This window comes from Akanthomyces muscarius, chromosome 2 (genome assembly GCF_028009165.1).
Source record: "Akanthomyces muscarius strain Ve6 chromosome 2, whole genome shotgun sequence".
In the NCBI taxonomy this organism is placed as follows: Eukaryota; Fungi; Ascomycota; class Sordariomycetes; order Hypocreales; family Cordycipitaceae; genus Akanthomyces; species Akanthomyces muscarius.
This window is the reverse complement of record NC_079242.1, coordinates 5333511-5346253: the sequence shown is the minus strand read 5'-3', so window position 1 is coordinate 5346253 and position 12743 is coordinate 5333511. Positions and strand designations below refer to the sequence as shown.

Sequence of the window (12743 nt, the reverse complement as noted above, 5' to 3'; positions counted from 1 at the left end):
CAAACTTTCGATATCATCTTTCTTTCTCTTTCCTTTGCATCCGATCTTTTATTCGAGACTTGCGGGTGTTACGAACGAAGAAAAGTAACAAGGCGGCCAGGATGGTGTTGGATTCTCAGGATGATTGATACCAAAAGTTAAAAGGCTGGCCAACCACCTGAAAGTCAGGTGGTTGGGAAACCTACTCCAACGAAGATAAAAAGACCTGTATCCTTCAAGCTAGAGGATGGAGGAAGAAGAATACATCACATAATTACCTCCAAGATAAAACTCCACTCCAACATTAGTGCCATCGTATTTCTGATACAAGGCTAGCGCCACTCCAATGCGCGGCGCAGCTAGCAGAGTTGCTCAAATGCATCTCTCGTAAACCTAACTCACCCAAGCGCGGACGATTTCGTCGTCTTTGGTCTTTTGGGAGTAGAACTCTCAGCAGGAGAGGTATTGCTCAGATTCATAATATAGACGCCAGAGATTTGCACTAGTGGAAGCCTTTCTCTCATATATCAATTAATTTCGCTGTAGTATCGGACCATCTCACGGCTTCCATCAATTTCATGTGGTCGCTTGGGATGCTGTCCTAATTGGGCGACTCGCAGGCGACCCCTGACCGCAATTTCGGCACGCCTCCATGACTGCCTCGTCTTCAATGCGCCCGCAACATGGCCATTGAGCGGGAGTCAACGACGGACTACTGCCACGCCCAGGCCCTCATATTCCATTTGTTTTCTACCATTGTACATCGTTCCAGCGAAGAGTTTCAGTTTCAACGAGTCTTTGACTACCGGAACCGCCGTCGAAAGAGCATATTATATTATTATACTAACTAAGTAAGCTTATAGGCACCTATATAGGGAGATATAGTAGGCTGTAGAGGAACGCTCTTCCAGTGCCGTTAGCACCTGTCAACAAGTCGTCAGGGCTATATCACCGTATTTAACACAACTAGCCTTCTGTGTCTGCAACGAATAGATCTGACTGGTCTAGACCTTCCCTCTAGTTAAAAGTGCGCAATTAGAAGCTTAGACTATGACGATAGTGCAAAGACGCCATAAAGTTTTTATATCTATAGTGGATAATAAGGTGCGGCATCACAAGTGGCGGCGAGGCTTCTACGGATACACCTCTCCGCAGGTATATATATTTGTCTTATAATATCCGCGATCCGCAAGACCAGCTAGCTACGCTTATTTGTAGCTATATGTGGGCTTAGGATGTGATACGTATTGGCAACCTGATTGTGTTGTAGGATAACGAACTCCGCGACCTGATACTAAATAGAGTGTGGGTGCACTTAAAGAACTTCTAATAACAGGAACCCGTTTCTTACTATATACTGACTACTCCTAATAAGGCTCGCCAGATTATCAGCGACACCTATATATTACCCTACGCTTAGAGCTGGTCGTACGACCCTTTCACCATGGCGCCTTTGCGCTGTTTGGTCCCGGCAATTTTCCATACTGTACCCCTACCTCGCGTGTCTAGCGGCCGACAGCCGCTTCCAGATCTGCGGCGAGGCGAGTAGTGCGCACTATAGGTGGATTAGTGGCAGCTTAGACAGCGCGCTGGCGAGTGTGCATAAGTTCCTAAAGCGGTTTGACCTGTGAGAGAAGCAGCTAAAGCTTAAGGAGCTGTGGGGCATACCTCCGGGGGTAGAAGATAGCATTGATAGCACGCTATATCTATAGGTTACGCTGGGCATAATCCCGATAAGCAAATTAGTTAGGCAAAATAGAGGCAGACCTACATAGAACGACGATAAAGCTATACGGGCTTATATCGTTTTATAGTAGATATCAATACAAGATACACAGTAAATACGATATAGATAATGATTATAGAGTTAGTCATAACTTATTGTACTTCATATACGCATTTATATGTCTACGCCCTTAGGACTCGCTTATATATATAAATAACCGCTTTAGTGCCCGCACTATAAGTATTATCGTCAACTTTTATAGATACCCGTATAAGCCTGGCCTAGATATGAAAGTCGTAGTTATATCAGCTGCTAGCAGTAAGAAGAAGCTTCACAGACTGGTGGCAAACCACGGTGTGAGGTTTTGCCCTACTTACAGCCCTGCTGACTCTGGATTCCTCCCAGCCTCAAGCACCTTGTTTTGTTTTGACACTGTCGTAAAGCAAGCACGCTAACTCTTCTAAAATGTTTTATATCCGATACATCCGACGAGACCGTCATAGTAAGAGACTTTGCCGTCGCCCTAGGCGACTTCCAAAACCTTTATAGAAAAGATTAGTTGGCCAGGTTAGTTTGCTATAGTACGCGCCGCCAACCTGGACCACTCATTAAGTCTGGGACCGTTCTCAATCAAGCTCCAAAATTGCCCCCATGAGGCCTGCCACAAATTCACGCTTATTTAGTCATATGATACCCTGCCAAGTCATACAAGTTATCAACTTAGTCAGGTAGGGTAGGTAGTCTCTCCGAGCCTGACTCGCTGATTGAAACCTATTTTGCTCCAGTCCACTCCTTTACTAAGGATATTAGTGTTTTCTGATTTTAGTTCGTCACTTGGGGCTTTGGGTGATGCGTCTCCAGACGATTACAGCGCTCGGATAATAAAGTGGTATAAACGAGACCCGTCTGTTATAAAATACCACCCCTTTTTAATTATACTAACCCTGCCGTATACTATAAACAGACACTCTTAAACGCGCACTACAACTTTTACCGTGCTATTAGATAACAACGTGAAGCAATTACTGAGCGAACTCAGCCTAAGATACCCGCCCACTTATCACAGCCTTATAGGGGGGTCTTGTTGCCTACTTGTGCGAGGATAAGCAGCAGTTTTGTTTACTTATATCTCGCCCTAGCGGCTAAAAGAGTTTGTTTATGCCGGCCACGACGCCGCAGGCTATCGGTGTCAAAATGGTGGGCATTGCTCCTCCGTCTAGGCCTACTAGAGCTGCTTTAGAGGCAGCACAACCGCCGCAACTGGCGCTACGTAGCGTCCTTACCCTGTGCAATGCTGTGGGGGAAGCCGTCGGTATACTTAACGCCGCGGAGCTTACGTCTTTCCGCACCGCCCTGGGGTCTACGCTCCTTTACCAGTCTCGCAAGGAGTCGGCCAACGTTGTGGTCTTTAGCTCCGGGAAGTAGGCGTAGTGGTATATTCACCTAGCTGTGATATTGCGCGCTAAGGATATTCGCAAGATTACTACTGTTAATTAAAGCTGTAAGAGAGCGTAAGCACTGATTGCTAGCCTAGTGAAAGACTTAAATTAGTCCTAGTCGTCATACATTAAGTTATACCAGTTCGAGGAGCGTAATGGAAGCCTCGAAGACTTAGTCGCGGATATGGATATTATCTTTTACACCACTCTGGCAACTGAGCCACCTTTCTGTGTGAATTTACTTATTTTGGCAAGTATTTAAAGGAAGACACGATATATTAACGCGATTAGTTTATACCGGCTAAATATAGTAGAGATTGATCTGGAGCTTATCAAGATAATGGTAGACCCTTCTGGAATATTCTAGCAGTATGTGCGGGAGGGGTATATTGTTGTTAATACTCGCGAGGGGTGTCTATAAGAGGTCGGAGAGCTAGTCAACGTAATTATAGACCCTGGTAAGATGCTCGAGGTTAGGCTAGTACTTCGATCTTAACTTATTCTTCCTGCGCAGACTAAATAGCTTGAAGAAGGCTTCGTCCTATTTAAAAGCGTTACAATAGGTGTTATAGATATAGCGGTAGGGCACCAGATTGTACAGCTTGCTAAAGCCAAGGGTATTAGAACGACGTTCGCAACTTTCTAGAGGGTAGAGTATAGTGCCATATCCCCGGGCCGTACCTAGTGCGTATAAAAGGAAACTCAGCCAAGAAGGCAATACATATAGACACACACTAGAAGCTCAAATTATTAAACTAAAATAATGAGAAATTACAAGTAAGACGCTTTCTCTACTCTGCTTTTTTCGATGTCTTTGTGCGCAGTTTCATCAAAATGTACACCAAAGCATACGAACTAAGGACCATGCCCGCCACAATACCCGCATCCCGCCAACCGTATGAATACGCCTTTAGGTTCAAGGTTTTGAGATAGTCCTCACCCTTAGAGTATGTACAGATTCGGCAGTCGGACGTGGCGTTGGGATTGACGAGATGACTGGCGCTCTGGGAAAGGTAGTCGGTTAGATACTCGCCGCAGGTCGTCCCGTTGACGGGGTTGAAGACTGCGAATTCGCGATCGTCGCACTCAACCTTGCTCCCCCAGACGTTGAAAACCAGAAGGCTGCCCATGAGATAGTTGAATGGGTTCAACCAATAAAGCCAGCTGCGCCAGAAAGAGAGGATCTGAGCGTAAGGTACTAGCACTCCACAGAAAGACACGAGAACACCAAGAAGAAGCGGATTGACCAGAGACGCGAAGACCTCGTTGGGGGCGTAGGCGGCAATGAATTGACCGATTCCAGTATAGAGGAACTCGTAGGCAACAACAACGAAGAATGTGGCGCCCGCCCGATTAGAGTCCGTGGGGAAGCCGACCGTATAATACCAGCAGATAAAGTAGAGTACCCCGCAGATGATAAGGTATGGAATCTCGGAGACGATAAGGCCGGTGACGAAGGCGATCCAAGAATACATCTTACTTTTCTTCTCCCGTGTTTCGAAAATATCGCGGCGGTGAATAAATAAGGGTTGTAACTGCGCTAGCACACCAGGCGCCACAAAGATGAAGTTGAAGATAGTGAAGAGTTTCAGCTGTATGTCAGCCACTGAGTCGCCAATCATCCAGAAACTGAAACCATTGAATAGAGCAGAGAAGACGTGTAGCGCCAGCTTGTTATTGACGTAGTCAACATTGCGATAGAGCGAGACGTTCATACGCTGTGTGACTAATCTGGTCTGTTCCCATAGCGGAGCTGCGAACTCATGACCATCGTCGATAGTGCCTGGAGGCTTTGAAGCAGCGTCTTCGATCATTGTGTCAAGCTCCTGGGTCATCTTTTCGTACTCTGGAGAAGCTAGCCAGATCTCACCCCAATCGCGTCCTTTGGATAACGTTCCTGACACAACATCGATCATGTGCTCCGCAGGGTTGACGCCAGGAGGGCAGGGTGCGTTATAACGACTGAAATAGCTCTTGATGGTGGAAGCTTGATCACCAATATCGCCAAAGTATACAGTCCTACCACCCTTAGCTAATAATAGCAAGGTGTCGAACTGAGAGAATAATTGCGCAGAAGGTTGATGAATGGTGACTAAGACAGCCTGGCCCACAGCAGCTAGTTTCCTAAGGAAACGAACCGTATGAAACGCAGACTGTCCATCAAGACCTGAGGTTGGCTCATCAAGGAAGATGAGGATGCTAGGCTTCGAGACCAACTCGACGCCAATAGTAACACGCTTGCGCTGCTCAACACTAAGTCCGGCGCCAACCTCACCAATAAGCGTGTCGGCAATATCGTGAAGTTCTAGAAGCTCGATAATCGTATTGACGTATGCTAACTTTTCCGCGCGCGGAGTCTCACGGCTTTGGCGGAGCAGGGCGGAGAACTCAAGAGCTTCACGGACCGTGGCGTAGGACTCGTGGACATCGAGTTGCTCGCAATAGCCGGCAGAGCGCTGGAAAGAAACAGGAAGTGGACGACCATCGACCAAGATAGAGCCATGGATAGATCCGTCTGTCTTCCTCTGAGCAAGCACATCAAGAAGTGTCGTTTTACCAGCGCCTGACGACCCCATAAGGGCTGTGAGATTTCCAGGTCTCACCCATCCTTGCACATTATCGAGTAAAAGACGATCACCTTGCGGTGTTTTTACAGTGTATGATAGGTTTTTCCAGGTGAAGATAGACGTGTTGCGGATCAAGTTGGGCTGGCTCGTTTCGTCATCGGATCCATCACGCGAAGGCGAGTTCGAAGAGACAGCTGTCTTTTGGCCGCGTTCCTCGTCGGCCATGCGCACCTTTCTGAGACCTGCTTTTTCACGGGGAATCACCAGACTCGGCCCATCTTCCGACGCAGCATGCCAGCGCGTGGTGGTGATGATAGTGATGGCAACGAAAAGTACCCACCAGGCCCAGATGATGCCAAAGTTCCTCCACACATGGTCGTGGCTGTAGGAGAGCGAGGCAAGGTACGCGTCGCCGTCGATATAAGTCTGGCCGGCGACAGCGCCGCCAACGCCCGCACAAGCCTGGCTTTTAGCATCGGCGTAAGATGGACCGCTCGGAATGAGGTTGTTGCCAACACAAGGGATAACCTTGTTATGAAATTCATTAGACAGCAGCGCATCAAACGAATATGATAGCGGATCAATCCAAAATATCCAGACAAACCAGTCGTGCATTCGCGGTTTTTGAATCATGTATCCCGTATACATGATATACGCGGTTACCAAAAAGCCAGAGACCTTAGAGGCGCCGTCAAAAGTGCTGAAAGCCGCGCCGATAGCACGGAAAAGCGCTGTCATACAGAAGGTGGTGGCCACGACGATAACCCAGAAGGTGAAGAAAGCACTGGCGGTCGAGGTCAATCCGGCCATGAAGTATATAATGAGCGAGAAGACAGAGACCTGGAATAGAATGACAGGAATATCGGCGGCAATCTGGGAGATACAGAAAGCCGCTGGGTGGAAATAGGCGAAAGATTTGTGCTTAAGTAAAACAGGGCGTCCATGGAAAGAGTCAGTCACTTCCGACATGGATAGCAGACTGTTAAATAGTAAGGCCAAGAAACATGCTCCGGACTTGATGAAAAGGCCGGCAGTCGTGTTTGGCGCATTGTAGAAGAGCGATCCTCCGATGAGAGCCTGAACCAGCGTTGACACCTGCTTTATCATGAAGCTCGACTTGTCGCCCCAAAGGATCTGATACTGCCGAGCCACGCAGGCCATGGTTTGGGCAATAAAGCTCACAGTCATGGGACTGGTGGGAGGCAGTCTCTTGTCCTTCTCAATCGCAATGGCTTCTTTAAAGCTAGCAGTGTTTGTTTTGGCCTCTTCCGTCATAGGATAGCTGTACTCGGAAATCATGCGTGGATGCAAGTTTGAATCCTCGTAGCGTCGGCGGATCTCTTCGGCTGTTCTGGGGAAGCTGTTTTCCATAGCAGGATTGATCTTGCGCTCAGTAGGAACCGTGACACCGGTCAGGTAGTCAGCCACATTAGCGCCAGTCTCGCAAACAAAGCCCAGCTGCTCCATAAAAGGACGGGCTTCAGACATGGGGCCATAGTAGACCTCTTTACCCTCATCTAGGACTAGAACCTTATCGAAGAGATCATAAATGCCGTTGCCCGCTTGATATAAGGTCACGATCGTCGCGAGCCCGAGAACATCCGTCATGGCTCGAATAGCTTTTGCATACTCGAGAGCGCTAACAGCCATTAGTATCGTCAAATTGTACATATTTATGGTAACTTACGTGCTGGCATCTAGCCCTCTAGTCGAATTGTCCCAGCAGAAGACGCTGCCCTTTGTAGCGAGACACTCGATGATAGAAACACGCTTCCTCTCGCCACCAGAGACACCGCGAACAAAAGCATTGCCCACCTTAGTATCATTGGTATGCTCAATGCTCATAGATCTGAGCAAGAAGTCACGGAACGCGGTGCGTTGTTCTTCGTTGCTCTTTGCCCCCTGCGGAAGCTGAGCACCCATCTTTAGACGGGTTGCGAAGTCCATTGTCTGACCAACAGTCAGAGATGGGTAGAAGACCTCTTCCTCGGTATTCATGACGATCTGTCCCCGGTAGCCTTCAGCTTCGTCGGCGTTCATTGAGCCGTAACTAACGCTGCCAGAGACTTTTGCGTAGCCTCGTCGCTTGTTAGCGAGCATGTTGAGTAAAGTTGTACAACCTGAGCCAGGGCGCCCGAGCACTAGCAGCATCTCGCCCGGTTTCACACAACCATGGCTATTGTCAAGAATAGTTCGCAGAGGGGGCTTCTGTCGAGACTCCATGACTTTCGCGGGAATGTTGAATTGCGATATGACGTTTTCGTGAATAGCAGCCTCGGTACTCAAGGCCTCGACGGTAAGACCTTGCCATGTCAAACCAAGCTCTCGACGAGGGAATCCAGACGCCTGATCTTGATCTGACATGGCGACAACTTCAGATCGGAGGGCCCAATCATTGCGCGTCTTTTCCTCGCTGCGCTCCGGAGAAGAATTGCCTTCTGTAGGCTGTCCGTCACGAACAGGCTCCATGGCCGATGTTGTAGTTGTGGCTAGTGTTATCTTGCAATTTGTCGAGCTTTTCCAGCAATAACTTAGCAGCTTATTTCAATGATACTGGCTAATGATCAAGAGGGAAGAAAAACTTGGGTTACGTTTCCTATTCAGCCGTCCTATATATCAATGGTTATCAGACGTGGCCCCCCCTAGCACGACAATTGGGTGGAGTCTCGGGCCCTGAGACACATCCGAAGCCGCATATTCCAAAAAACAAACGTGGGTATACCCTACGAGAAAATCATATCCGCGAGACTAATGCACCGTCGTCAAATTTGCATGTCGGACTACGGGCACAAGCATGTAAGTTCCCGAGCCCGACAGCTCGCGTTTGTGGGCCTCCATATCGAAGGCCGCTGAGTCAGGTGCAGAGGGGGACGCACGCATAGTTGTGGCTGAACCTCCCGCCCACCACGGCGGGTTATTGGCTGCTCAACCCCCGTTGGTAATCGGAAAGGAAACTTATCACTACCGAAGACCGAGGCCCTGGAAAAAACCTTAAGATGCCTGTCCAAGCCTCGTACTAAGCCGTATGACGTTCAGCTTGGCCCAGTTAGCGTCAGTCCAGTTGGAGTTTACTGGTTATACCTGTAGAGTTAGAAGCGTATCAATGCGGCCAGAAGTGGAGTCAGGCAGACGTCGGACACGATCAAACACCTTCTATAAAACCGCTTACTCATCGGCATATCACAGCGTCGGAATCTACAAGCAACTCGACCGGACTGACGATCATGCGTTTATTGTGCTGGCCCTGAGGCTTGCAGTAACAAGTTTGGATACGCCACGAAATTAATGAATCGGTCTTCATTTCACTCCCGCCTTGGCCACCACCCTTCCAGCCCTCCTGAATATATGAATTTCCTTTAAGAAGAGCAAATATGTCACCCGCGAGGCGACGCGCGTGCGACTCCTGCTCAGCACGCAAGGTAAGCCTGTCACAATCTGTTTCGTCTATCATAATTCGTGCCAATGGCCAATGAAATAGGTATTCTGGAGCCGGGATGGCCTTGAATTTGTATTCTGGTGCCTCGCTCTTCATGTTTACTGATGCATCACAGATCTCGTGCGATGCGGCTGAGACTGGTCCTCCGTGTAACTGGTGTCAACACCACAAGCTGAATTGCACATTCGAACGCCCCAGCCGCAAGGCCACTACGTCACGGTGCGTGCGCAGTCGCCTTCTTAAGTTCTTTGATCTTTCAGGCTGAGTAGGAAGCAGCTCGAAGCGCAAGTGCAAGGAGACCCTTGAGATCGCCAAGAGATTGGAGTTGGTCGAGGCCAAGCTCGTTCGTGTGCGCGAGCTTCACAACGGTGACCTCGACTCTGAGACATCTGATGCTATAGACGCACCCTCAATTACTCCCCAGTTCTTAAGAGATCCAATACTGATACTACCGCCCACAGTCGACTCACAGTCTGCTTCACCTGCATCCTCTTACCTGCAGGCTGATGAGGCGACCGATCCAGCTGGCCACTTCTACTTCTTCAGTCACGACTTTGGCACCTTGTGCTCGCCCACAGGTCTGCCCCAGTTTACCGACCGCTGCAAACGATGGATACATGCCGTTACCGGCGAGTGGCCCGACTTCGAAGAATCGGGCGATCGGGAGCCACTCATTCCCTCTGCAGCTCCTCGCCTCAATGGTGGTCTGACTGAAGGTTCTCCTCTTCCCGAACCATGGATCCTCCAATTTTTGGTCGACGCATTCCTTCGTTCTGATTTCAGTCGCTGCTTCCCCTTCATTGATCGCTTACTGTTTGAGGAAACAAGGGGACTGGCATATAGTTCTCCCGTGTCTGGTGACTCTTGGACCTTAGCTCAGCACAGCGCGAGGGCTTGCGTCTTCGCGTTCTGTGCAATCACGGCTGATAAATTCAGGGACGCACGAGTCTCTAAACAACTCGATGTAGAAGCCTGTGTGCGTCAGGCTGAGCATTTGCTCATCTCCGTGTCAGGAGACGCGAGCTTGACGACATTGCAGGCCTCCCTCATGATGGTAAAGCAGCTATACATTCAACAGAATCTTCACAACATTCAACTGACCGCAACAGATGGTTTGGAAGGCCAAGGTGGGCAGCGTATCAGGCATCGGTATCTATCATGCAATTGCTTGTCGAATTGTCTTTGCCCTCGGTGGCCACACGCGCGTGTCAGCCATGCGCAGGGACCGCGAGCCCACCATACAGGAGCGACACGACCATCACGTGCGCTCCATGTTCTGGCTGTGCTACATTTTTGATAAAGAACTTGCTCTGCGGTCAGGCCAGCCCCCCATTGTTGGGGACGAATACTGCGACCTCACCCTGCCCGAGGGGTACCACGAGCATGTGTACCGGACTCGGCAGAGTACCTATGAGCCTGATGAGCTGCCGATACCTTGGCTGATTTCAGACCTCAGGCTCGTTCAGATCAAGTCGAGATCGGCCAAGGAGCTGTTCTCGGTTGCAGCGTCGAAGAAGTCCGATGCGGAGCTGCTCCTCACCATCCGCGAGCTGGATGAAGAGCTCGAGCGCTGGCGGCTCTCCATTCCGACGGAATACGCACCAAATCTGGCCATCCGCAAAGGGGCAAAGCTCAGCGAGCACGTGGCGCAGTCCGAGAACATGCTACAGATTGAGCTGCACCTGGCCTACCATCACCTGCTAAGCATAATCCACCGCGCAAGCGCACGCTGTGCTGGCAACCAAAGCCGCGAGACGAGCGAGACCAGCTCCGGCCTGCAATCTAGTGTAGATCTCTCAGTGGAGGCTAGTAGGTCGACTCTAATATTCCTTAGCCTCGCGGCGCATCGCCTTGATGGCGAGGCCTTCCGGTGAGTACACACGGTGGCCATAGACCATCTGTTGGCCTCAACTCATCAATTGTGACTAGGATATTCTACTTTTACCCCCTTTCCGCATTTATCAGCCTATTCTTCAACCTACTGCGCAGTCCGTGCAACGAATACGCAGAGTTGGACTTGGAGCTGATCAGAACCGCATCGGATATCATCAAGAAGATGCCGAAGAGCAATTCTACGCCTGACGAGGCCACCTACTTGGGTAGAATCGATCGCTTTCGCGCTGAGGTAGCACGCCTGGCGGAACGCGCCGTCGAGAGATTCCGAGGCGGATAGGAACATACCTGGGCAATTATCTTCAGTTGCAGATGTCCTGTTCAATAAAATCGTTACCTCATGACATTACGGCAAGCAGTCGAATTTGCTAGACATGTATGAGATTAATCCTAGGCGACGCATGCAGTCGATACTGGAAATTTTGGGAATGTGTTCAAGCTCCTGGAATAGGAGAGATCGCGACGCAGGCGCTTTACTTTTTTCTCAGAGTTACCAGTTTTCAAGCGTCTCAGTCACAACGCGGCGGAAGGAAATTAGCCGAGACTTGGGCTGAAAGCTGTTACGTGGCTGCAACAGTGGTCAGTCATATCTTCAGTGGCAGCCTGCCTCGAGGCTGAAATAATATGGATTAGTACCTGGGCTGTCTTCATCAGTTTTCAATAGAGAAAAATAAGTAAAGGCACTGCTCGCTATGGTTTCACAACGCTGTGCGCGTAATTTAACATATGGAAAGCACGACTCGAAGCTGTGCCGCATTCGACGCTTTCGGCCGTTCCAATTCATGTCACCGTTCTGGAAACGCACCGAACTCTGCTTCAAGTTCTCCTTCAAGTCACTTTTAAAAGCTTCGACAAGGCCTGCGATGAGACGTGCTGGGACACCTTCGAGCCCGAATCCATCCGAGCTTTGAGCATTATCGAGTCGAGTCTCGGCAGAACGACGGAAACAGTGGCCCAAAACGAAAAAGTTGTGTGCCAGCCAAAGTAGGGTACATGCCATCGCTCTATAATCGCTCAACATCATCGCTAAAGCTTTTCGTCACCCACAAACTCGGCGTAGAGCGGCTGCGGCATTGCAAAGCTCACTTCGGTCTGGGCTCTCGACGCTACCCCTCAAATCCCGCGACTCTTTGACCAAACACTCGGCAATCTATTTTCTCATTGATGAGAACATCGTCCTAGAGGAGGTCGCCTGGGCCGAAACTAAGCTCAAAGACGAATGCTCGAAGGAGAAGAGGTGCATAAGCGGCAAATACGTCTGTGATAGACATCGCGTCATAGTGGTGGAGATCTGTCGAACGGGAGTCATCCCCAGAATTAGTTTCGTCACCGTCGGAGATGTACAGGACAACACAACCGGGCGGAAATTCAGTGTGCCAATGAAATCAATTAGATTTATGTTTTATCGAACTTTATTTTTTCATCATGCAGCTTCGTTATGGCTTTCCGCTCTGCGAGTAGGGAACCGGTCCGGCTTATAGAAAACAAAAGAAAGTCAATTTAACCAGCCATCTAGTCGAACTCTAAGCGTTCAATCTTTTAGCTGGCTTTGACCCTTGTATTGCACGTGGTTAAAGCCACGGCGCCTCACAGCTCGCACAGCGGGCTTGAACGGCGAGGAAGTTACGGCGACCATTCTCGTTGGTAATCTGGCGGGCGACCTGAATACTGGGAAGTTGTTGGTCGACTTGACGCCTATATAA

At 49.5% G+C, this 12743-nt stretch overlaps 2 protein-coding genes across 2 annotated transcripts; one reads left to right on the top strand and one right to left on the bottom strand.

Annotated features, from left to right (window-relative positions):
* Window positions 1-3935: 3935 nt before the first annotated feature.
* Window positions 3936-8180, bottom strand: LMH87_004906 (uncharacterized protein; the record flags this gene model as incomplete). Its single annotated transcript, XM_056196192.1, has 2 exons — window positions 3936-7350; window positions 7399-8180. The coding sequence occupies 2 exons, from the start codon at window positions 8178-8180 to the stop codon at window positions 3936-3938; spliced, it is 4197 nt and encodes a 1398-aa protein (XP_056049746.1).
* A 902-nt stretch (window positions 8181-9082) lies between these two features.
* LMH87_004905 (uncharacterized protein) lies at window positions 9083-11320 on the top strand (the record flags this gene model as incomplete). Its single annotated transcript, XM_056196191.1, has 5 exons — window positions 9083-9130; window positions 9263-9366; window positions 9424-10201; window positions 10257-11017; window positions 11077-11320. The coding sequence occupies 5 exons, from the start codon at window positions 9083-9085 to the stop codon at window positions 11318-11320; spliced, it is 1935 nt and encodes a 644-aa protein (XP_056049745.1).
* Window positions 11321-12743: the final 1423 nt, after the last annotated feature.